A 26,937-nucleotide genomic window follows, 5' to 3' on the forward strand; every position below is an offset into this window, starting at 1 on the left:
ATGCCACTGGTAAAAAGGAACATAGACCCTAGGCACCTGTGCCACACAGCTCTGCCCCGAGGTATCAAGAATGAATTGGAATGTGTCACCAATATCTCCTTGGCAAATATAATCAGACAATTGAGTAGCCTAAGTAAGTATGTTGTCGTAATAGCTGTGTTTAGAATGAATATACTTTACTGTCACAGTTTTTGTGAAGTAGGAACACCTATTGCAGTCTCCAGCAGAGAATTGTGGCTGAGCCTTGAATATACTCCTTTTATGGCTGGTGACTAGCATGGACTTGTGTGGTAGAAAGCTAGGAATTTTTCCAGCAGCACGTTATTTCTGTTACCAGTGAAACATGACAGAAACAGATACATGGTAGTTAATGAAGTCAGTCAGTAATTGTTAACCTTAGAGCAATTCTTGATTAAGGAATATGGCATAATGAGGAATATGTCACTGGGGGCTTAATTCTCTTAACTTAAACCCTTGGTAATGTTGTGGTCATTCAGAAAATAAAGTAGTTGCCTTTGAAAATAATAAAGCCAGAAATGTAATTATTACATAGTATTTCGAACAGCTGAAGATTTTTCTTCCTCCTTCTCCCTTCTGTCAACATTCTCTTTTTTTCTGTTGGTGTGTTTGAGAGGAGTAAATATTTCTCAAGCTCTAGAACTCAAAAAGGAGCATTTCTGAAAAGGCTGGTTTCTGGGTTGTTTAAGTTACAGCAACTTAAAGAAAAACAACCCAGCTTTATTTGACCTTAAAAACACCCAACAAACAAATCACTTGGTTTTTCAATTTTAAAGAATACCAACATCTAACTCGATGACATAGTGTCAGTACTTAACCTGTTGAAATTTAGCTGCCTTTGCTATGTTTTCTTGGTATACAGAGCGTATGGCTGATACTGTGTACACAGCTGCTCAGGAGGAGGTCAGAATGAAGCAGTACCAGAACAGGAAGAATTCAATTAAAGGAGAAAAAAATATTGAAGAATAACCATTGAGTGCTCCCGTATTTGTTATATGGCTTGCTGAATGCATAACACAGTTAGAGTAATACTTTCAAGGGAATGTAACTGTAATTACGTAAACTCATTTTCGTAAAAGGAATGTGGTTCTATTTGCAGTGTGCATGCAGGGGGATGAGACCTAAATGAGCTGTTTTCACTTGAGAAGAGTTTCTGTCATGAACTTGTGACTCACTAGTGGTCAAAAAAGCATGTGATGTTGGAAATGACAAGGGTGATAAAAGAGAAGGGAAAATGCACTCATTTATTCTGCAGCAGCAAGCCCAGAATAGGTCTTTCAGATTTTTTTACAAGTAAGTTGAACACTGATGAGCAGGACCTGTTATTTCAATCTGTCCTCTGTGCTTCCCACCATATAGCATCATGGTGTTTGTAGATTTTCTGCAGGCAGTATTTATACCAACTGAAGCAAGTTCCTGTGTTATACTCTGCATGTTTTCAAAAACAAATAAAAATAAAAAATTAAAGGGCATCATGTTACAAATGCATGACTATCTGTGAAAGTTTTTTGTTCCAGAATTCTTTTAGCTTTTCTGCTTGTTTGGGCTAGCAACAATACAAATTCAAAAAGATTTGGGAGTTCTGCCATAGGAATTTTGTCTCTCACGTGCTTAAACCCAAATAGCTAATCTAAAGGTGTGTGTCACTGTTACCAGCATGTTACAGTGTTAGCAAGGGCTGCTGACATGCAAATAAATTCTAGTAGTTGCCTGTGAGTCACAACCACCATGCAAGATTTCATAGCAGTCACCTGGCAACCAACTTCTCTGCAGGCCTCCCTTTTTGTTTGTGTGTATGTTTGAGAACCAGCATTTAAACTGCAGACTGTGAGAGCAGCAGCTGAGTGTTCTGGTAGGGCTTCATTTTCTTTAAAGCTGCTTTTGCTTTTGACGGTAAAGTTATGCAAATTGAAGGGAATGGTCTTTGACCTAATTAGCACATAGTCATTTCTGCCTCTTAAATTTTTCAGTTACTGGCCTTCAAATAGAGGATTAATCTCCTGACGTTATGACTCTCAAGGCCAACCATTCTTAACCTTTCTTCTGATATGATATGGACAAAGAGTGGTGTGGTGGAATTAGAGCCTCAGGTACTTTAAATGATCTTGAAAAACATCGTGGAGTAAAGCTAAGTGTAGAGTTTTTCATGTAAGTCGTTAGATCACCATTCTTGGAGTTATTAATGACTCGACTGGATTGGTCAAACAACTAGATCTAATTGGACCTGCTTTGAGCAGGGTGTTGGACTAGGTGACTTCTGGAGGTCTTTTCAACCTAAACTGGGATATGTTTCTATGATCTTGGATACTATGTGTAAGTAGGATAGGCATGCAGAAACAATACCTATTAAATGACAGGAATTCTGTTTTCCTGTGCTTTAATTTAAAATGAAAAGAGCTTTACATCCGTATGTCAGCAGTAGTGTTATGTATGTCAGTATCCTATGTGGCTCCAGACAAATTCTCAATCTTTTCATAGTTTATTTGATGTGTTGCTTTTAATTGTTCAGTTTGAGAATTTTTTTTGACCTTTAAAGTAAGTAGAGATGAAAGAACCAAATACATATTTCCACTTTGAGTGGTAGTCTTTGCCTTTCTCCCTGGAGCATGAAAACACATCACTCTGTCTTGATACAACATACAGTATTGCCAGTAATTTTATTTTTTTTTCCCTGTCCCCAGTCTTTTCTACCTTCATAAAAGGCTCTGTCTTCTGACAGCTTTTCTTAGCGCTGTGGCAACAAAAACTCTCTGGACAACAGCAACAGATGTTTTAGTATCCTTGCCATTCTTCCCTGTGTTTCTTGCTTGCTGACTGTATCTGCTTTGGAGAAGCAATATTGCTTACCGGTTTTTTTTCAGCAATATTGCAGGTAATTAGTACACCAGTGCTGCCTGAGTTGGCATATGTTGGTGTATGTCAGTCTACAGCATTTCAGCATACGTGAAACACAACTGTGCAGCTGTGCCATTGTTAGAAGATGGGTAAATAGTTCTTTTCTGTGCATGCAACCTCCTCATTTTGTTCATAGCTATTGACCAATCTCGCTTATCCTTTTATTCATCAGTTCCCTGTACGCAGAATCTCAATGACACATAAGAAATGTAACTGATGGGGTTTGTTCTTAGCCCTGGTCTCTGACACCTCCATCTGGGGAGCAGAACATTTCTTCTTTTGAGTATGTTCCTTTAATGAATATTTATATTGCAGACATTCGGACCAGAACTTTTATTCAATCATAGCGTTTTCTTCTAACTCTGTATTGAGAATGCTGCATAACTCTGTTTGCAAAGCTGGAGTGCCTTTTATGTTAGTGAAAACAACTTTCAGTTAATATTGAACCTCCAGCAGCCTTTCCTCTCTTTCTGTCTTTTCTTTGTACTATTTCCTATTTTTAACCAAGTTTTCCTAGTTATTTCTTTTCCTCTCCCCTTATTTGTTAGTTTCCAGGGGTGAAACCCTAACTTTCAAGATTATTTCTCCTCCTTTTTTTTCCTGTCAGATGGTTTTAGCTTCCCCCTTTTTTTTTTTTTCTTTTTTTTTTTTTTTTTTTGCTTACCGTGCCAACCCCTAGAGGGTTTTAAACATGACTTATCTTGTGAGAGACATTTTCTCACCTCAGGAAAACCTTCAGTTTGTTATGGCTTAAGGTGTTAACATTCAATAAGCAGGAAATGTTTACATTTAGCAGTAGCGTGTCTGGACTGCAACTGATCTTTAGAATCAGGCCTCTTCAGCTGAAAGACCACCCTCTCTTCATTCCGTCTGGACACCTCAGCACATGTGAGGCCCCTGCATGTTGCATTATCAGAGGTAGGTCTCCACAGATCTGCAGCTAGAGCTTCAGTCAGTGTTCCAGAACAAGCAAAATCTTTGGGAATCCTCCTTTTCGGTGTCCTCACAAGCATATTGAGTATTCTCTGTAGATGTTATTCATTAATCACTCCTTTCTTTCTTACTACTATAATTGCCAGAGAACACTAGGAAAGGTGTTCTTAAGCACAGGGGCTAAGGGAAGTGATGGACTTGAAAACTAAAGGCTTACTCAGCTCTTTAGAGACACCCCACTCATCTTCTCAAAGACTTCTGCCTAATTTCTTGATGTTGTCTACCCAGCAGTGGCAGTATCGGCAATGTGATGCTCTTTCGTGTATATCATGTATGATAATGAGGGGATAAGCAAATGGTCTGTGATTTCTCATGGAAAACAACTATGAATTAGTAGAAAGAAGTCCTATCTGTCATTAATTCCTTGCCTCCGTAGAGCAGTGAATTCAGGTGATATTAAAAAAGGAAGAGCAAGACTTCCCTGTGAAATTATCTTTAGGACCAGTGCCTTCAGCATCAGGTTCAGCTCTCAGCAATCTCTTTCACAGATTCCTGAATACCTGCATAATCTTGGCCAGTTTACTTGATGGTGTCCTCAAGTGGGAGATAAATGATATCTCAGATCTCCAGGACTGAGGACTTTTGAAGGCTCATTTTCTTCTTGGTCGTCAACAAGAAGCATCAGGCCTGCTCCACAGGTGACCTTTAACAGTTTATTTGGTATTTATGATAGCCTGATAAGGTTGTCTGATAAATGCCTCGTACAGTTTTGTTGGCTAAAGGAACCAAGTTGCCTCTTCAGTACTCTGATACTCCTGTAGTCCTCAAATCCAGTCCTTTTGGACTGCCCTTACACCTTCCTAATGTTAGGTTCCTAATAAGCATCACTGAACTGTATTTAGTACTTTGTTCTTCAGAGCTTGGTCAGCCATAGTCACTGAAGTTCTCAAGGATCTATAAAGGTTCTTATCTCCAGGCCTGGGAGACAGTTCCGTCTCCTGGCTTTCAGTCTGTTTCCTAGCCACTGAGCTGAGCAACTGAAATGATCTAATGAGAAACAAACCTGGAGTTTCAAGTGAAACTCAGATATACCTAGATTTTTGCTAAATTAAATAAAATGGATGTAGTGAAGATCTGAAGCTAAATCAGCAGGCAATGGGTATGGTAAATTATGTGTCAGAATTAATGGAGGAGGAAAAATATATTAATAGACTTAGAATAACTTTTTTGTTTTGTTTTATAAAGGGACACTGGTTATATATTGTTAGTAGCTTATGTGGTAACTAATTATCCTGAAAGAATATTTTCTAGTATGCACATTATATTGTGTAGGAAGGAGCTATTGTGTAGTGAATAATGTAATTTTTCGTAGCGTAAGTATATTGGGAAAGGATTGTACAGCAGGACACAAGACAGGTTTTATGGCTGCATTTGTTCTATGCTATTTTTTAGAAACTGTACTGGGCAAAAATACTGTTTAGTATGTGAATGGGATGGAGGTACTAGAAATCGAGGAATGATAGCATATAGGTGGGTAACAGGCTGAATTCTGAAAGCTTATTCTTTCTGATATTTTTATCAATTTGTACTTTTTTTTTAATCAAATTTCCAAACCTGTATTTTTAAACTGTAATAACATTTGAAGTTTGTATATTTCAATATATCAACACATTTACTATTTTAACATTAAAATATCAATATTATTAAATTTAATGATATAGCACCTCAATATAAATTACATTTAATAATATAATTTCATATTTAATATATAAATATTTTATAGTATTTTATAATTTAATGCCAATCCTAAATATGTCTTGTTCAAGTTTGTTCATATACACATTAATCAGGTTCCTTCACCACCCCAAGCTCTAGCAGTCTGACAGATTAGTCAAGGCTAAATTAATGAAGATTAATACTACTGGTAACTTTGAGTAATTATCTCATTTTGATTGTCCTGCTTCATGCATCTTGCATTGGCCTGAGATTACCAGTCATCCTCTTGAATGCCTCAAAATGATGCTGTTTCATGGCATTGAGAGCTTTAGGTACTCAATTTATTTATCCAGATAGATACTTAATATTTAGACCATGGTTCCTAAGGCTACTGATGCCATAACTGATTCTCATGATGCTGTTCCAGGCTTAGGTGCGGTTGAAGAGTTTGGAACTTCTTTCTTTAAAAATGCAAAAGAATAGTAAAGAAGTGGCTTTTTCAATAAGTCCTGCATCAGGACTCGTGTCCCACTCCTTGCCTGAGAGCCTGTAACTAAATCTGGTGATAACTGATCCAGTTGTTGTAAAATGATTAATTTAAGTGCTCTTTCCTTAAGGTTTGTTAACAAATACAGCATAAGAATGCTGTAGTTCAAGTGAATTTAAGGAGTTTTGGGAATACTGCTGATTTATTCCCCTGATCCTGCAGTGTGCTAGTGTGGTTCTACGAATTTGTACAACACAATATCTTACATCTCTCTGCCATGCTTTAATTAGCCTGGAAGTTCAGAACCTTACGTGGTGATTGCAGTTGACTTCACTTCACCTTATACATACTTAGTCCCCTGGAGCAAGACAGAAATAACATTTCTTTTACCTTAGTATCCCTCCATATTAGTGTATTGGATAGTTTGAAATTTTTCATTTGTGCATAGATGCCAGTGCTGGACAAATGTTTAAGACATTATGGGGAAAAATCAGGAGATAAATTAAGAGAAACAAATGGTGAAAGAAAAGAACTGTAAAACAGGTCGATCATTTTTTCAGATTTTATAAGCCATTGTATACTTACTGCAGTGGTAATGAACATGAATGGATGATACACATTTTGGTAGTTTCAATTAAAAAAAAAATGAGGGAGGCAGTGAGCAGTATTATTTTCATTCTATTTTCAGCTAGTAACTGCTAGCTAATATTCTGTTTTCAGCTCCGTTTTAAAATGGCTTGGAAGCAACATGCTGTCCTTCCTTCCCCCAAGAAAGTGAATGTGTTTTGATAGCCTTTTTTGAACAACTACTTTCCTGACATTTATTTGTCACAAAAAAAGGACATTGACTGACACCAGGGGGAGCCGCATTCCTGTATTCCTTTCTTACTGAAGGGTCAGTGGTGAATAGAGCCCTTTGAGACAAGAGAAAAACTTGTGAAAAGAATAAGGTGGATAATATATTCCTTAATTTAAAATAAATAATAATATATCTTCTTATTTAAATAAAAAAATCCTTGTGCTCTGTTAGTAAAAATAAATGCCAGTGTGATGGACTAAGAAGAACGACTAGTAATATTGGAGGGAATATGGTTTGCCTTTCGAAAATGACAAATTTTTGTACATTTCTGATCAACTAAGCAAGTTTTGCGAATACAGTAAATCAGGTTGGTTTGGGGTTTTTTTTCACTTATTTGAGTTTGTGACACTGTGTTCAGTGTTATCACCGATAATCATGTCTTTGTAATACGTTAAAAAATGAAGTAGAATTGATGTAGAATGCACACAGAGATGCAGCATTAACAAATACTGCATTATAAATGTTGTATACATATATACATTCACATGTAGTATTCTTTTGAATGCAAGTTGTACTAAAAGCAAACATCTTGCTTTGCTTGGAAAAGCATTTAGTTAAAATACACTTCAGGCTAAATAAAGAGGCTGCCAACAGACACGTAGGTAGAGACGTTACGGTTGGCATTTTCATATAACACTTAAAACACAACAGGGTATTTTTAATTTATTTCCCATTTGAGGGTTAGTGTTCATAAGTATCTGCAGATTATTCCTGGCAATATGTTTGTGGCTGTATGCAACCTATGAGAGATTTTTGAGTCAGATATTTGCAATTGGAGCTTATTAATGAGGTAAGTGAATTATAAACCTGATAAAATGGTATAGATAAAACAAACTGTAGCCTTAAAACACACCTATTAAAGAGAATTATGAGATTTTAGAGACCTGCAATTTGCTTTTAATTCTATACATGAAATTTTAGACTTTATTTTAATATTAATTTGCATGCCTGAATATTACATGAGTTGTCTAATTAAAATGAATAATATGAATATATTATCTGAAGTACATTAATTTTGTAGTAAATGTATATTAAAAGTTTAGTAATCTTTCTGTTAGTGAATTACATTTTTTAAGTAATTTCACCTTTCTGAAGCATTCTTAATAGGGTCAGTAGGCACAGGTTTTTACAAGTGATACTAATGCAACTTTGATTTACTTACTTGAAATAGCAATCTCTTTCAGGGCAAGCTTATTTGGCTGTCTTGAGGTATGGTTGATTTTTTTATTTATTTTTTTATTTCAGGTAAATATGCTGAAGATATATTTGGTGAACTTTTCAATGAAGCACACAGTTTCTCATTTAGAGTCAACTCCTTACAAGAACGTGTAGATCGCTTATCTGTCAGCGTTACGCAGCTTGATCCAAAGGAAGAGGAATGTAAGTTAACTCCTGCATTGAATTTTTCTTATTTTTGTCACCAGACACCACTGATACCTGAAATGGAAATAATAATAGTTTAAATTATATTTATAAGAACACAGAGCAAAGCATCAGGAGAGAGAGAGGTCTGTTTGTATTTTTGCTCCAGGTTTCTTTTATAGCCTTGAGCGTCTTTCTGAGCTGAACGTTTTCATGGTTACTGAATGGTACTGTTACCAATTAATTTAATATTAATAATACATTATTTGAATGCTTGGAGATAAGTCTTTACTCTTTTTTAATCTTCCTACTAATTGCCATGGGATGTAGCCATTTGCTACATTGAGTTTTTGCATTTAATTTCTTACCATCTTATTTACTGCAACTTATGAAGTTATAGTTGTACAGCTGCATTTGTTGATGCTGTATGTCCCTTGGAATCTTCCTAAATAGCTTTAAGAACTATAAATATTGATTGGCACTGAGAAAATAAGTAGTGCCGAAAGTCAGTCAGGTATGTCTCATGCCAATAAGATAAAATTTGTATGGGATTTCAGTGATGCGTAGACATTGTGATGACTGCAGGAACATTGACCACCTAATTTACATAAACGCCATGAAGCTTTTTTGCCTTCCTGGATATCTGTTGGTTACATACGGAACTATGAAAGGTCTTGTAACCTAAAACAGTTTTAGGGTGTTCTAGACTGTATGGCTAAAGCCTGGACAGTAGAGCAACATCCAGTCAATGAAAAATAACTTCAGACTTGTGAGATTCAATTTTAAAGTATAGAAAGCTGTTTCAGTTCTAACTGTCTAGGTATAATAGTTGCATGTAATTCAGGAAAAATTAAGTGTCAAACCAGGAACATGGTCTTCAGGCTGTCTTTCTGTATGTTGAAATTCACTAATAACAACATTTTTAGCTAAGGAAGGTTTGATTCTGTATTTTGCATGACATTAATTTTAGAGCAGGTTTCAAAAGACAGCTGTTTGCAGCTAGTAGCAGATTTTCCACGAAATAGTGACTTGCCCAAGGGAATTCTTACATTAATGGGATTTTCCAAGTCTCTTGACAAGTGAGCATAAATCATGTACATGCACCTCTTTCACAAATTGTTGTGGTTTAACCCAGTGGGCAGTTACACACCACACAGCCACGTGCTCACCCCCCCCTACACCCCATGTGATGAGGGACGGAAGTGGTCAAAAAAAGTAAAATCTGTGGGTTGAGATAAAGGCAGTTTAATAGGACGGAAAACGAAAGGAAAAGAATAATAATGATTAGAATATAGAAACGAGTGACGCACAATGCAATTGCTTATCCGCTGCTGACCAATGCCCAGCCAGTCCCTGAGCAGCGGCCTCTGCCTGGCTTTCCCCTGAGTTTGTATACTGAGCCTGCCACTATATGGTATGGAAATGACCCTCTGGTCATTTGGGGTCAGCTGTCCTGGCTGGGTCTCCTCCCAGCTTCTTGTGCACCCTCACCCTACTCGCTGGTGGGGTGAGGTGACAAGCTGAAAAATCCTTGACTTAGTGTAAATGCTGCTCAGCAACAGCTAAAACATCCCTGTGTTATCAACATTATTCTCAGACTAAATCCAAAACCAGCACTGTACCAGCTACTAGGAAGAAAATTAACTCTATCCCAGCTGAAACCAGGACACCAATAAAATACCATGTTTACTATGATTGGATAGTCACAAAAATCTTTCTATATACAGTAACGAGTTGTTAACAATTGTCATATTGTAATAGCTGTAATATTCCAGTGTTAATGTCATTTCTGTGTTTACCCATGACAGCCTTGTTTTTTAGTTTAAATCAAAGTGGGATGTATGTTGATGTGGCTTTTCTAGTATGGTAACCATTCACATTTCAGGAAAATGGAGAGATCGTTTTAAGTCATTGAGTTAAAGCATCTAAGGATGTTACAGAATAGCAAGGTGAAAAATTGTATTTTCCTGTGTAAATGGCCATTGACAAGTTTGGCTGTAGGTGTCAGTGCTAAATATCCATAACTATATAATGTTAGATAATTGCTAGAAATATTTTTAAATAGTATGTAATCCCCAGTGCACCAGATCAGTAACTTTTCATAGTACTGTGTATACTGAACTGTATAGCTAAAGAAAGGGTCAGACACCACAGTTAAAGACGACAAGGCTGAAAAAGTGTCTGCTTGATCAAGTCGAGTGGTGAAGTGTGACTTGAATCTGATACCCTGAATCTGTCTCTCACGCATAGAATAGCAGAGACTGGTAGTACTTCAGAGGAACACATGCAGTCCTCAGTCAGGACCTATTAAATTACTATCTTTATTAACCTTAGAGTATTCAGACCTGGTGTTCCTTATTCACAAACATCTGTCCAGAATGAGTCAGCAGATGAAGACAAAGGAGATTAAAGGAAATTCATATTCTATTTCCTTAAAAGTGAGAGATCAGGAAACTATTTCTTCTATTTGGGTCTTGAAATTTAGAAATTCATCACAAATAGTTTTGTTTTAGACGTGATCTGGGCTAAAATAGCTGGAGGATGTTAATATACGAAGGTGTGGGGAAAACATTTGGATTTACCTTTCTTCACCCTCCATGCAAGAATGAAACAAATTTCAGTACTTCTGCTTAGCTAACAGCATGTGTGAAATAGGCTATACTTGTAAAATGAGTCTCATTTGCTAGTTCTCTGCCAGCAGGCAGTAATAGAAGTTTTAATGTGTTCCTCTGGGCCCATGTCATTACACAAGAGGAAGAAATTAAGATTCATTTAAAGCTAAGTGGCATGAACAAAACCAGCCCAAATCAGATTCATTGAACAAGTTGCAGATACTTGACAAGATGTTTCTGGTAAAGTCAGAGTAATAAAAAGCTCTGATTTTTTTTAATAGTCTGCGTGTTTTCTCATTTTGAATTATTACAATATCTTTCTGAAATAATAAAACCAAGGTTAGGATTGTATCCTGAAGGAACTAACTCCTAGTGCACAATCTTTCTGTCATAGAAGAATTGCTGTGAACTTTGTTTCAATTATTTGAATCATTACACTGTTTTAAAATTCTTGATTTCTCATAATTATTCATTTTAAATTGTAATTTTTTTTTACATATTTTATTCTTTTTACATACATGTATTTTTTTGCCCTCAGAAGAAATACTAAACTTGCATGTAGACAAAAAGAAATCCTCTGCTTTCCTTCAGTAAACTGGCCTTTATTTCAATTGTATAGGAAACTAGTCTGTATGTATTCAAGAGTTACCATATCTGGGGTCTTCTTAGGACTGGGAAAACATTTTCTTGCTACGGAGGTGAACTAAGGTTGATAGTTTCAGTGTCCCTAAAATATAAGATGTCCTCCTTATAGGTCAGAAAATAAACCCTAAGAGTATAGTTTCTTGGCAACTATTTTTAATTTCAGTATTTATTTTATAAATAGTATTACTAACTCTTTCCATATATATGCAAATTTTATAAGTATAATAATAGATTTTTGTAAATTTACCACACTTTTGTGAATTTATTTGTGCCATTAAGCTTGAAGTACTACTACAAGTAAATAATTTCCTTTCTGTATAAATTTTACAGTTTTTAAAAGAATATCCATTTTAGCCTTTATGTTGTTCTTTTTTGAAATGCTGATACACAGGAGAGCTCTGATGTGTAGTGTAATGAAGTATTAGAAAACAGTTGTGTATCACTCAGAAATAAATGGTATCATGGCAGAAGGAGAATTCATAAACTGAGAGTTATGTCCTTATTTTGGTATTATTTCAGTGGTTCGTTAATATGAACTGCCTAATTCTATTTAAATCTCAAACTGGAGAGGATTTTCATCTCAGCAGCAGGGTATCAAGTTCTTGATTTCTACAGCATATCGGTTGTAACTGTGACAAGCAGCTTAAAAAACTTATTGTCAGAAGTGCTGTGGATGAGCAGCCTTTCATGCTTCAGGAATCAAACAGTGTTGTGAATTGTATTAGAGTGGGCTTCTGGCTTTGAATACATGTGCTTTTTTTTTTTTTCTAAGCATTCTAAAAATACTGCTTTGTCATAAGAAATATAGTATTTCAGAAGTTTTGCTGGATTAATGCTAAAGAGAAATTGTACCTTTTGCTATAGGCAAAAAAGGTGGCATCAGATGGGGAGAAACCTGAAAAGCTTGACAGCTAATTGTGCTCTGTATACTGCTGAAAATGGGAGACTGTCAACAATTAGGATACTCAATCTATTATGAGACTTACAAGGAGAGGGTAGTAGATCCCATTTTAAAGGCCAGCTCTCTAGCCTCTGAAGAGGAATTTGGTGATTTGGGTATAAATGTAACCTAAGTTAAGAACAGAGAGCACATGAAAATTAGCTCATGACCTCCACATATCTTAATGTGGAGAATAGCACTACTGTCAGTTCATTCATAAGAACTTTTATCCCCAAAGTTAAATAAAGAAAAAGATGGTTCAGTCGTATAGAAGGTAACTTTTCCTAGCATATCTCCACCTAATGAAAGTTGGATTTGAGTATGCCTCCCTCTCAAAGATCTGTGCAGATGGGCTGAGCTCCAACTGCTCTCCATGCCTTTTCTCCCATTTTCTCATCACTCAATTCAATTTATGGGTTATTTATTAAGTAAATCGGTTTTAAATTAGTGTGTACAAGGCTTAATAGTTCAGTGGTAAAGCCATGATAGCATAATTTGTATTTTGTGTGGAAGAAGAGGGATCTGGACAAAATGTCATTTGTTAAATAATGTGGCAGTTCTGTTGAGGCTCACCACACTGCTTGATGCAGCTGGGTGATTTACATCTTCCCTAATGGGCTGCTCTGGGCTCTCTGGTTCTATGTGCTGCATTTAAAGTAGCTTCTGAGTCCTCTTAAAATTATTGCTCTAACATTTACATCTTCTGTTTACCTGTAATTAAGATACACACATTCTGTATCCAAAGAGTGCTTGAGCTGTTTTGGATTTTTATAAATAGATATTTCAGAAAATTTTAATTTCTTGTGTTAGGGACAACCTAAAAGTGGAGTGGTTCCAGCAAAATAAGACTCTCTGCTTAGCAACTATTAAACCTGCAGCAATCAGGCAGAAGTATTCTGATGGCAGGGAAACCTAATATGTGTGTGCTTGTAGGCATTGTTGAAGTGGATAGTCATTGAAAAAATGAAATATATAAGGTGGAAATCAGACTTCAAGATTACAGCATCTGTAGGAACTTAAATATTTATCTGAAGAGAATTTTCAAACACCTTCCCAGTTAATTAGCTTTAATTGGAATCTTATTGACAAAGTTGCTAATTTGATATTGTCATTCTTCCTTCCCTGCACTTTTTAAATCGCTGGGCAAAATTTTGAACAGAGCAAGGGAATTGTGGACAACCGAGTCCATTGAGTTGCATATAATTTCCTGTAGTCATTCAGTTCTGCAAGGAGTCACAGCTGTGGCATTCAAGATGTCATGCCCTTAAAACTTGTCAGGATGAAATTCTGACAGCGAAGTGTTGAGAGCACTTGATTTTAAAAGGAATATATATTATTTCTTCATTTGCCATCTTTAGGAGAACTGTAATTTGCGGCCTAGAACCTCTTCGTAAATTGTACATTGGAGTGAATTTAAAAGAATTAAAAAAAAAAAAATCTATTAACAGGGTTTTTTATCTGATGAGGCAAAATAAAATGTAATTTTTTAATATCCTTGAAATGTAAAAGTAGCTACTTTCTGTCAGTATGCTGATGTGCTTCATTCCTGACTTTTACTACAAACTGAGGGTTGCAGTTTAATGAGAAGTTTAAGAGGAAGTAAAATGTTATTATGTATATATATTACAGATGTGCTCTTTAATTTAATTTGTAGTTCAGCCAAAAGAAACCCAATTATTGTAGCGTGCAATTTAAGGATTTTTTTTTTCCCCAGGTCGTTGCTGATTACAAATAAAAGCATACTGACAGCTTTTTTCAAAACCAAATGTACAAAAGGTTGGTAGTTTAGCTTTCTGACAGAGAGACAGAGATAATTTCTAATTATTTAGAAAATATTGCTGTGTACACGAAGTTGGACTGGCTGATATAATAGGTCTTTTCATACAATCCAAACAACAGACACAGGAAAGATAAAATGGCATTTATTCAGTTTGTTGAATTAGTTTTTAACTTAAATTGTGAACATCTCAACATTTAAGGAAATCACATGACTTCATTTTTCATTCATTGCAGTAAGCACAAGTGGTGTAGCAGATGGACTTTCAGGAAAAAGTATCGTATGAAATTTGGAATCTTGAACTATGCAAAGGTTCTCGTGCTAGTTAGGAATTAGGCAACTGGAAGCTTAAATGTATTAGCATCAAGTCAAATGCCTGCAGCATCTCCAACTCCTCCTTCAGTGTCTTGTCTGTTCTCACACCTGAATTCCTACATCCAGTTTGTCCTCTTGCTGTGCCAGGTTGTCAGTCGGCCAAAGCTAAGTGGCTGGATGACCAGCCAGGTTTTCACATATTCTGCCCCCTGAGGTAGCAAGCCACAGAGGGCTTCTGTTTGTCAGCCAGCTGGCAAGTTAAACAAATGGCTTTGTAAGCCAAACCATGCACAGCCCAGGACTGCATTGTGCTTGCAGCATAGGATTTACCTGATCCCTGTGTGTACGCGAGTTACGTCAGTACCATGATTCTCAGTATTTCGTGTGCCGGGTCCTCTCATTTCCTTAGCAATGTTGTCCTCATGTAGGCAGTTGTTTTGAAATAATAGCATGCTTTTCAGTGAATACTGGTGTTTAGATATCAGTGCAGCAAATGCTGTTAGCTGTTTGAAATTCTACAGCATATGTTTTCTATGAAGACCTTTTCTTTGTAGCTTAGTTTTAGAAAGAAAGTGATCTACACTTACTGTTGGGAGTTGGTTGATTATCCTCAGGTGTGTTACTCCCTTGTATATGCTTTCAAAAAGTGGAGATTTAAACAAGAAAATGGATATTATGAATTAGACTGGCTCTGTTTGAGTCATAGAATGGTTTGGGTTGGAAGGCACCTTAAAGATATCTTGTTCCGACTCCCCTACCATGGGCAGTGACACCTTCCACTAGACCAGGTTGCCCAAAGCCCCGTTCAGCCTGGCCTTGAACACTTCCAGGGATGGGGCAGCCACAGTTTCTCTGGGCAACCTGTTCCAGTGCCTTACCACCCTGAAGTAAGATTAAGGAGTGCTTAAAGATAAAGAGTTAATAGAACAATGTAGGTCTCAATAATATGGTGTCACATACTCTGTGAGCATTTTAATATTAAAAAAAAGAACTGTATTTATTGGAATAAATTTAATTTGCTTCATTGCCTTAAGAATGCACACAGGTTCAAAGAGAAGTATACTAACTTTCTTTTTTGTTGACATAGTCTCTAGTAGGTGACAGTTGCTTTAAAGACTTGCAGGATTACCAAGCAACTCTGAACAGGTACATTTGATAAGATTTGTAAAACCAACAACCTGAAGGTAAAACAGCTGAAGTACAAAAGAATCTAAGACTAGGGTTTTAAATGAGGTAAAAAGTGCTTCTTCTAATTGTGAATAACCTGTACTTCATGACAGGTACTAAATATATAGGGTTATTTATGAGTGCAGAAATACCTGGAGAAATTGAGAGTTCTGGCTGACATTCATATAATACTTCTTTCACATACTTAAAAAGACTTCTGATAAGCTAATTAAAGGTATTAAAAAGAATTAAAGACACTATAATGAAATAGAACCTTAGGATAAAAAGGAGAAAACTTCTCCATAAACACAAAACCTTGCCAACAGTAATAAACTTCAAAAGCTGAACTGAAAATCAAATAAATCCCATCTTTAACCTCACAAATGATGCCGCCAATATGCTTAGGTAAGAAGATAGAACATTCCATGAAATGCAAGCCCTTTGGAAAAAATCCTGCCTTCTGCCGCTTTGTGATCATACAGTAGAAATCTAGCTCTGTGTGTACATGTGTATGTTATGGGAACCAGAGTAAAATGCAGCTTTCAGCTTAAACAGATGCAGTCTCTTAAAAAATTGTTGATGAAGGCCCCAGTGATATGGGAGAGAGGGGATGTTGTCCTCTCGTCTTGAATAAAGTGGCACTACTGCCAGCCTGTTTGTATAAAATAAACATATAAAAATATTCCTAACTACTGTGCTGAGAAACTCAAAGTGTCTCACCTGAACTGAACAGAGAAGACTCATCTTGATTAAATAGTCTGATTAAAAACCAGTGTTTGACTACTTTCATGTACTGGAATATAGTATCACCTCCCATTCAAACTCACTGATAGCAGTAGCATAAGCTTAAGTGATCTGCTGGTTTGACATCTCAGTGGGCCATCAGTGGCACTGCTACCCACGTGTAAGGAATGCAAAGTTTGGCTTGTTGATAGCGTAAAGGTAAAATCTATACCTCAAGATAGAGAGTAACTTTTTATTACCAAAGGAATTTAAAAAAAAGAGTTAGTAAATGTTGTTAGGTACTTCTGAACTACAGAAAAATATTTTATAGATACAGCAAGCAATTTGTTGAACTGCTTTGGGGAGACAGAGCTCTGATACCTATCCATGTAAGCAAAAATTTCCTATGAAGCTAAATGGAGGATAATGTGCTAGACCATTAAAAGCATATTTTGATGTAATCTGACAGTATCTTGCCCTGGTAGTGGTGCTAGATGAATTTATATCTGCTGTAAAATGTGTAAGATATTAGTAGCAATGCTTAATATTTATATTCCAATCAGTATTAAGCAGTTCCAGAAAGCCATTTATGATGGGGTTATTTTAATGCCAATGTCCACTTTCAGTGTCACTGCAGGACATTACAATGAGGAAGGCTTTCCGGAGTTCCACAATTCAAGATCAACAGCTGTTTGACCGCAAAACTCTGCCTATTCCTTTGCAAGAAACTTACGACATTTGTGAACAGCCTCCTCCACTTAACATTCTCACCCCTTACAGGTTAGTAAAATAAAATGAATCTAAACTAATTTCTAGCTTATTTTATGTAACAGAGATGCTATATCCAGGCACATTGCTCATGTTGATTAGCACTTGAATATTTAAGGAGCCAGGCTAGAAAACTGCAAAGGTGCTAGAGGAATACAGGCAGCAGAAGACATTATAAGCCTTAAAACTTTACTTAACTCAGACTTCACCCCAGCATAATGATGGTAAGAAAAAGACATTTTTATTGCCTGTACTTATTGAGCTGTGTAATGCTCTTGGATGCAAAGCAAAGAAAATAAGCAGTTAAGCATACAGAAAGAAAGCTCTTTAAGGGGAACGTTGTTTGCTGTCCCAAAGTCAATGTAAATCATTAGTTGGAACAAGAGCAGCCACACAAATTCGCTCACTGTTTTAAGAGCAAGATTTGAGTCCCTGGAATGGGAGTTCTCTGATTCATGGTACTCTCTTTTTATCTGCAGATTACATTACAGTTACTTTTCTAAAATCAGGACCTTGAACAGAAGGAAAGCTAGTAAAGAATAATGGCACACGAGGTCAATGTTCATCTTTTTACTGTTCTTCAGTAAAATATTTCAGGGTCTGAGGTACTAGGCCTTTGCCTTAATGTTTGGATTCATGTGTTGTCCAATAAATAATATGCTGTGTTTGCATCACTGTATTTCAGGGATGATGGAAAAGAGGGTTTGAAGTTTTATACAAATCCTTCATATTTCTTTGATCTGTGGAAGGAAAAAATGTTGCAGGACACGGAGGACAAAAGAAAAGAAAAGAGGAAGCAGAAGGTACATATGTTAGTTTTTGATAGCTTCTGGTGTTTCTTCCTTGAAAGGGTTTGCTTGCACTGTAATATGTTTTTGGTTATGCAGTTAATAACAATCCAAACTTTACAGAGTCATCTTCATTCTAAGAAAACTACTTGTATTCATTCAATTCTGTCAACTTTAAGAAATAAATATGTAATAATTAGTAAAATAATATAGAGAGGCCTAGAGCTTTCATGTTGTCCTAATGTAACTAACATCAGGCTTGCCAAAACTTTTAAGTTTTCTAGCAATGACTCAGAAAGGAGAAACAAAGGAGGAATACAGCAAGAATAAAGAATTTCAGTGGAACCTTTTTTTTATAATGCAAATTCTGAAAATCTTACAGGTGAAAAAGCTTGAACAACATTCTAATAGGTATGTTTCCTCTAAAAAAAATTATAGGAATAGAGCACTATGTTTATATTTTTTGAAAATCATACAAACACTTTTGCAAAGAGAATCTGCTTTTTTGTTTTGCCATTATTCTGTACATTTCAGACATAGAGACAGTAAATGTGTCAGATTTATTCTTTCAGACTTAGAATAAAAACCTACTTATATTTGGTTAGGGACCAGTTGAGCAATCTGGACATCCATAAATCCATGGGTCCAGATGGGATGCACCCGCGGGTGCTGAGGGAACTGGCAGAAGTCATTGCTGGACCACTCTCCATCATCTTTACCAAGTCTTGGGAAACGGGAGAGGTGCCTGAGGACTGGAGGAAAGCAAATGTCACTCCAGTCTTCAAAAAGGGCAAGAAGGAGGACCCGGGTAACTATAGACCGGTCAGCCTCACCTCCATCCCTGGGAAAGTGATGGAACACCTTATCCTTGATGCCATCTTAAGGCATGTCAAGGATAAGAGGGTTATGAGGGGCAGTCAACATGGCTTTACCAAGGGGAAGTCATGCTTGACCAACCTCATAGCCTTTTATGAGGAAATAACATTGTGGATGGATGATGGCAGAGCGGTGGATGTGGTCTACCTTGACTTCAGCAAAGCATTTGACACAGTCTCCCACAGCATCCTCACAGCTAAACTGAGGAAGTGTGGTCTGGATGATCAGGTAGTGAGGTGGACTGCGAACTGGCTGAAGGACAGAAGCCAGAGAGTTGTAGTCTATGGGGCGGAGTCCAGTTGGAGGCCTGTATCTAGTGGAGTGCCTCAAGGGTCAGTACTGGGACCAGTATTATTTAATATATTCATCAGTGATTTAGATGAGGGAATTGAGTGTACTGTCAGCAAGTTTGCTGATGACACTAAGCTGGGAGGAGTGGCTGACACGCCAGAAGGCTGTGCTGCCATCCAGCGGGACCTGGACAGGCTGGAGAGTTGGGCAGGGAGAAACTTGATGAAATATAACAAGGGAAAGTGTAGAGTCCTGCATCTGGGCAGGAACAACCCCAGGTTCCAGTATAGGTTGGGGAACGACCTGTTAGAGAGCAGTGTAGGGGAGAGGGACCTGGGGGTCCTAGTGGACGGCAGGATGACCATGAGCCAACACTGTGCCCTTGTGGCCAAGAAGGCCAATGGCATCCTGGGGTGTATTAGAAGGGGGGTGGTCAGTAGGTCGAGAGAGGTCCTCCTTCCCCTCTACTCTGCCCTGGTGAGACCGCATCTGGAATATTGTGTCCAGTTCTGGGCCCCTCAGTTCAAGAAGGACAGGGACCTGCTGGAGAGAGTCCAGCGCAGGGCAACTAAGATGATTAAGGGAGTGGAGCATCTCCCTTATGAGGAAAGGCTGAGGGAGCTGGGTCTCTATAGTTTGGAGAAGAGGAGACTGCGGGGGGACCTTATTAGTGTATATAAATATATAAAGGGGGAGTGTCACGAGGATGGAGCCAGGCTCTTCTCAATGGCAAACAATGATAGGACAAGGGGTAATGGGTATAAACTGGAACATAAGAGGTTCCACTTAAACTTGAGAAGAAACTTCTTCTCAGTGAGGGTGACGGAACACTGGAACAGGCTGCCCAGGGGGGTTGTGGAGTCTCCTTCTCTGGAGACATTCAAAACCCGCCTGGACACATTCCTATGTAACCTTATCTAGGTGTTCCTGCTCCGGCAGGGGGATTGGACTAGATGATCTTTTGAGGTCCCTTCCAATCTCTAACATACTGTGATACTGTGATACTGTGATATAGTTATTTTTCTCTGTATTATTCAGCTAATTTTCCACTACACTGAAGTTTTTTACAAGTCATTTTGCTTTGCCTATATTTAGACTGAAAGCAAGTTTTTCTTGCACTTGAATTGGGATTGGTTTTCATTATTTTGAGGCAAATATTTAAATGTGGCTAATTAAAAAGCACTGTCTTAGCTGTCAGTTTTGTTTGCACAACTCTTCTACAGCAGAAAAATCTGGATCGCCCTCATGAACCAGAAAAAGTGCCACGGGCACCTCATGACAGACGGAGAGAGTGGCAGAAGTTAGCCCAAGGCCCAGAGCTTGCAGAAGACGATGCTAACCTCTTACATAAGCACACTGAAGTTGCTAATGGCCCAGCTTCACATTTTGAATCAAGGTTCCTTTTTATTATTCCTATCCTTTATTAAGTACAGATATTCATACAGCATGGTGAACAAGTTTGAAAAATGGTGAATGATGAGATGCTACTGCTATTCTTGAGATGTACTGGAAATCATTGATTTAGCTCAGTCAGACCTCAGTTTTAAAATACTTACCATGTCTGTAAAGAAGTAGTTACCATCTTGTTATTTTTAATAGTAGTGTGTATTCTTGGAATTCGTTGTATCCTTGAGGATGTGTTGTCTGCATTTTGAAGAAGGTGTAATGTCACTGTTGCAAGCTGGCACCCAGGTGTGTCACTACATTCTAGTCTTGACCTACAAAATGCCTGTTATTCCAGTCTCTTGATTTTAGTTCAGCAGACACTGCCAAGACTATATGGTGGGTGTGATGTGAACAAACGTCTACTTGGAACTCAAATGAGAATGCTGAGCTTCTCTTTACTCTTGAACAAATCCAAGATTTGATTGACATTTCTGCTTATAGTCTATTACAGAATCCAACCTGTTGGATTCTCGTTTCACAGCACATATTTGCTGGTGGCTTAAAGTAGTATTTCACATGGTAAACACCTGCTGTGTTTATGCTTCTGGTGTTTGTGCAAAACCAAGTCCATTTTACCAGCCAAGAAATGTCTGATAGGAAAGGGGGCTAACAAGTAACACAAGAGTCTTGGGGGTATGTTTTTGAGGGTTTGTTGGTTGGTTGGTTTTGGTTTTGGGTTTTTTTTTTTTAATTCAAAAGTATTCATCGTCCTCCAAAAAAGTTGTATTTTTCCCTTATCCTTCGCTGGCCAAAAGCGCACCTTAAGAGAGTATTTTCATTTAGCTTTGTGAGGCCTTCAAACTAACTTAATAGTGACAGTGGATAATTATGACAACTCTAGGTTTGCTGTCTGAAAAATGGGAAAACCTGCTTGTAGAAAACTTAGCTCAATTCAGAAAATGGTCTCAGTGCATTTCACTCAATAGGGTACAACTCAAGTTACAGTTACAAGCATTTTAATGGAAACAACTTTATAGTATCTTATCTTTGTAAGCTGCTATGTCAAACTGTTGGCAGAAACATATGCTTTCCCCCTGTCCTTCTGTTGCGTTGTACATCAGATTCCATATATAGTGTTGCAGGATACATACATGTTGCAGATTCCCCATACTTGTTGCAGGATTCCTTTTATGTCCAGGACCCTGTCTGAAAACTTGATTATCTCAGTACTTACGCACTTAATGGTGTAGTGTACTACATGTGCAGAGCAGGTTGTTCAGATACAAAACAGCACCATGCTTTTGAATAATAGAGTAGAAACTTCACCCCTGAAGAATTTAATAGACCTAGGTACTACAGTGGTGGCAGAGTATGGAAATGTAGAGTATTACTTTACTTTTTGCAAAGAGAAATCTTTTTGAAATCTTTGAGTACTTGATGAGAATTTCCTTACTGATCAGGACTTGACGTGTTTCAAAAGTTGTCATTAACAAGAAAGTTAAATCATCTTTATTTGCTACTACTATTCAGTAATAGATATTTAGATTATCTTCCTTATATCCATTGCATAGCTATAAAGTATTAGGTCTAAAGTACTAAGCTGTCAGTATATCTTTGACAGAAGTTCAGATAATTATTCAGTTGTTAATTTTACCATTCTAACATTGATGGGTATTTCATGAATGTTACAAAAGAATACAGTTGCATATATATATAAAGATTGAGGAGAAGAAACAATTAATGAGTATAATGTCTGTTTCATAATAGACCCTGGTATATGTATACTTCTGATTGTATTGCTCTGTTTACTTAACTCAAAATAGTGTGACTAATAAACACTAACATCACACACATACTGTAGAAATTGTGTGATATACCTGTCAAAATCATTAAACTCTTGAGCTGCTAGAAGCAATAGGATGGAAAGTGGGATAAATTATTAAAAAGCCATGAAGTACAATATGCAGCATTGATGCAGAGAAGATACTTGAATTCAGAAATCAAACTAAAGTATTGAACAGTAGCTCAGGGCACTAATACTTGCTTTTACTAAATGTTACATTAGGTCATTTTTCACTGTTTTCCTACAGATCTCAAGCATATGTGGACCATATGGATGGATCATATTCACTTTCTGCATTACCGTACAGCCAGATGACTGAACTTCTGAATAGAGCTGAGGAGCGAGTGTTGGTCAGACCACATGAACCACCACCGCCACCTCCGATGCATGGAGCAGGAGATGTGAAACCTGTGCCTCCTTGCGTTAGGTACGTGCAGATTTATTGAGGAGTTTTAGTTTTCCACCACCCCACTAATAGTCATTAGTATTATTCTCATGCAGCTCAGGCAGGACACACGTCCTGAGGGCAGTCAGTCGACAGCCCTGACACATCGGCAGCTGCAGGCCCGTGCAGAGAAGAAAGGTCAGCATCTAAACCCCCTAGGGTGCCATTGTGGAGACCTTGCCATTAATATTGAGACTGTGTCACCTTCTGAGCTAGATGGCAAGACAAATAACTGCATGGAAAATGTTTCTGTGAAAGATGTCAGAGTCTCAGGATATAGCTTTGGAATTTTTGAATTGAAAATCTGAAATTTGTACAACAGATTTGCGTTTCAGCCTACGTGAAAAGAAGCATATATCGCTGTAAGACAGTCAGCTGTCAAAACTGTATATTCATCATATTTGCTAAACTGCAAATGCCTTTTTTATTTTCTTAATTCCCCTTAATGTTCTTTTTTTTTATTTCTCCGTGCCTTTCCAGGAGTGGATACGTAGTTAAAGTATTTTCTAGACTGAGGCTGTGGTTGTCACTCCTCTGTTGTTTTATACCCGAAATTTTACTTTATGGTCAGGTACTTAAAGTTTGGAGTAGAGGAAAGTTAATTCAGATATGGTTGTTGCCATCAGCAAGATGTGTTAGAAGGAATGTCTTTTTACTGTTCAGAAGTTTATACACAGAAATGCATAACTCTTTAGATTAATTTTCCACAGCAGCTGAAAGAAATCCTTTAGTGGTCTTTCAAGAAAATAATTCTACTGTTCCCTTTTGTTTTCTTCAATTCACCTACTCATTGCACTACGAGTATCTAACATATAAATATACCTATCTGTACGTAGAATTGGTGACCTTTGATATTAGCCTCACTCATATTGTCATCAAACCTTAAAATATGTATTTTGAATGTAACTCATCCTCATTGCCTGTACTGTTCTGTTTTTAAAGTTCTGTGAATCAAAGCAATTAATCAACCAGCAGTTCCCTTACTTCAGAAAAATTATTTGGACTTATTTAGAGATGGGAGGGGAGAATTACACTAGTATAGGAAACCTTTGGTAAAGATGCAGGTTTGCATAAGAGCATAAACTCAGTTAATAGCTGAATTTGAGCAAAGGCCTGTTGGAAGATTGATGTATATTCCATACTGAGAGTTAGATTTCCTTCTATATGGTATAAATACCTTGAAATCATCATAGTATGTAATGCTCTTTAATGCCCAGTGTTCAATATTCTTAAGTTGTAGAAGTGAATCTACTACTTTGTAGTTTTTGTTTCTGTAATTTTTTACACTCTCCAGATCTAATAACTGTCCTGTTGTTCTATGTTTCAGTTCTACGACTGGCTTGGTAGAAAATCGTCCTCAGTCACCAGCAACAGGCAGAACACCAGTGTTTGTGAGCCCCACTCCTCCTCCTCCACCGCCACCACCTCTTCCATCTGCTTTGTCAACTTCTTCACTAAGAGCTGCAATGACTTCCACCCCTCCACCCCCAGTTCCACCTCCTCCACCTCCTCCCACAGCTGCTCTGCAGGCCCCAGCTGTGCCACCTCCACCAGCTCCTCTCCAGATAGCTCCTGGAGTCCTACATCCAGCGCCACCTCCAATTGCTCCTCCCCTAGCACAACCCTCTCCTCCTGTCACTAGAGCTGCCCAGGTGTGTGAAGCTGTACCGGTTCACCCAGGTCCTCCACAAGCTGAAGTACAGGGACTTCCTCCACCACCACCACCTCCTCCCTTGCCGCCTCCTGGCATTCGACCCTCTTCTCCTGTCACAGTTGCAGCCCTTTCTCACCCTCCTCCTGTTCTGCACCCTCCTCCTACAACCATTGTCCCTGGCCCTCATGCCCCCTTAATGCCCCCATCTCCACCATCCCAAGTGATTCCTGCACCTGAACCCAAACGCCATCCTTCAACTCTTCCTGTAATCAGTGATGCTAGAAGTGTTCTGCTGGAAGCAATACGGAAAGGTAAGGTTTGGCTATTAAGGGGCAAAAGGAATGGTCTCAGCCACTTGCTAAGTACACATTAGCTTTGAGAGATGGAATATTTCACATGTGTAAGAAGTTAGAGGAATACATTTTAAGTCTGTTTCTGCTTTCTATTCTCTACAGCATGTGCATTGCCAAGTAGACAGATTTTTTCAGTTTGAAATTGTGCTTATCAGATGTTTAGTTTGGATGCAAAACTGGTTCTCTGTGGAAGTTAGATTTAAAAAAAAAAGTACATGTGTTTATAGATGATCTGTGTAGATTATCTCTTCATTTCTGTTTACCTAAAAATGCAGCTATTACCGATAACCTACAGATTGCATAAAAGACAAAAACGTTGTTTCTCACAGACTGTTAGGTAAAAGAACGGACCCATTGGCACTGGAATTTTGATCATGTATCAGTGTATTACAAGCACATATAAATGACATTCAGAAATCATTTAAGACTTAAAGCCGTTAAGTATCTATTCTTGACATGTCTCAATGCAGTAGTAAAGCAGTCTTCATGTTGCAAGGTGCCCCTCTGACATAGTACAAGGGAATGGCAGAGGACAGGGCAGTGTTTTCCTGGTGAAAAAAATGAAAATGTGGGTGTGTTTTTAATGGAAAATATGAGGCAGGATAGTGTAGTAGAAGGATCGATCATCTGGTCTGCCACTGCAGTTCTGACATTCCTCTCTTTCAAAACTTGACAGCAGACTTGAGGTGGACAGTGTCCTCAGCCTCCATTTTTGTTTGCAAAGTGTTGCGTGAATCATGAGCTAAATACTTTGTATAATGCTAGAGGAGGAGAGTAACATGTTCGTGATTTGATGTTCTTCAGGTATTCAGCTACGCAAAGTTGAAGAGCAACGTGAACAAGAAGCTAAACATGAGCGCATTGAGAATGATGTTGCTACTATACTTTCTCGACGCATTGCTGTGGAATACAGCGATTCAGAAGATGATTCAGAATTTGATGAAGTGGATTGGTTAGAGTAAACTTGCTACATTGCTGTACTCTGCAAAATCAAATGCTAATGTCCATTGTGGTGCTTGTTCTTTGAAAGTTTGATGGTCATTTCTAGTGGTTTTTGTATTCTTTTCTTTACATAATTCATGTTTTTCTACTTTTCTGTTTACAAAAAGCTCCTAGTGCATCTTTGAAACTAAATGTTTTACAGTGGCTTTTCTTACACATCTTTTTTGAAAGAACATACTTTGTTCCAATAGACCACTAAGTATTAAGCATGGGCAGCTGTTGGTAGAGTAGCAGTTTCAATTTTTTGGCATATCTTAACTGTGCACTTTGTGAATTTTAAGTTAATGAAGGCAACTGAGATTGACATTCCAAGGGCAGCTGTATGTACTAATGAGCCTTATTCCACTTCTGATAGAGTTTTAAAACATTAAACCTAGCTATCAAGATATCACTGCCTCGATTACATCTCTACACTAAAAGTACATATAGTTAGCAGCACTGAACACACTGAAAGGAAAATGGGTCTTTTGGGGGTTTTATTATTGTTTTATCGTTGTTTTTAAATAATTATGGCCTTATTTGAATGTTTAGAGATTCCGCTTCCCTCCTTCCCTCCCAGGTACATATTGTGTGGTACTATTTTTGCCTGCATAATAAAAGTTTAATTTTTTTTTTCCTTGTGAAATCTTTTGACTTAAACATGCTGTGTAACTTATGTAACTGTTAAAATAACAGTTTGGTTTAATAAATGGTTCATTTTAAATGTTCCTGGTTGTTGCATTTTCAATTGAGCCTGCTTTTCACTGGTATACCTGGGGGATCCTTGCATTTCAAAGACTTAATCTGTGGTTTCCAAAGTTACAATCAACATTCTTTGCTTACCCAAGGATCCATATTAAATAAGAAAGCATCTATCATCACATTATACCTGTATGCGTATCTACCAAAAAAAAAAAAACAAACAAAAGGGAGAAAAAAAAAAAGAAATTTGGAGTTTGTGGCTTCATAGAATTTAGGGTTGTAGGTTTTTTGTAAAAAACTTTACCATGAGTGTATCTTGAGAAGGGGAGAAACAGCCATCAAAATCACGGTTAATGGAAGATGATAACATGGGTGATACTGCAGAGTCAATTTTTAAGTGC

General features: G+C 37.5%; 1 protein-coding gene across 1 annotated transcript; it reads left to right on the forward strand.

The window, feature by feature from the left end:
- On the forward strand, nucleotides 1-25,815 carry WASF1 (WASP family member 1; the record flags this gene model as incomplete). The annotated part of the gene is made up of 8 exons (XM_080614672.1): nucleotides 1-133; nucleotides 8,154-8,288; nucleotides 17,076-17,229; nucleotides 17,903-18,020; nucleotides 20,396-20,568; nucleotides 22,649-22,828; nucleotides 24,174-24,811; nucleotides 25,658-25,815. 8 exons carry the CDS (start codon nucleotides 1-3, stop codon nucleotides 25,813-25,815), a joined length of 1,689 nt encoding a protein of 562 aa, XP_080470798.1.
- Between the last annotated feature and the right edge of the window lie 1,122 nt (nucleotides 25,816-26,937).

Source organism: Psittacula echo (genome assembly GCF_963264785.1).
Source record: "Psittacula echo genome assembly, chromosome: 4".
NCBI lineage: Eukaryota > Metazoa > Chordata > Aves > Psittaciformes > Psittacidae > Psittacula > Psittacula echo.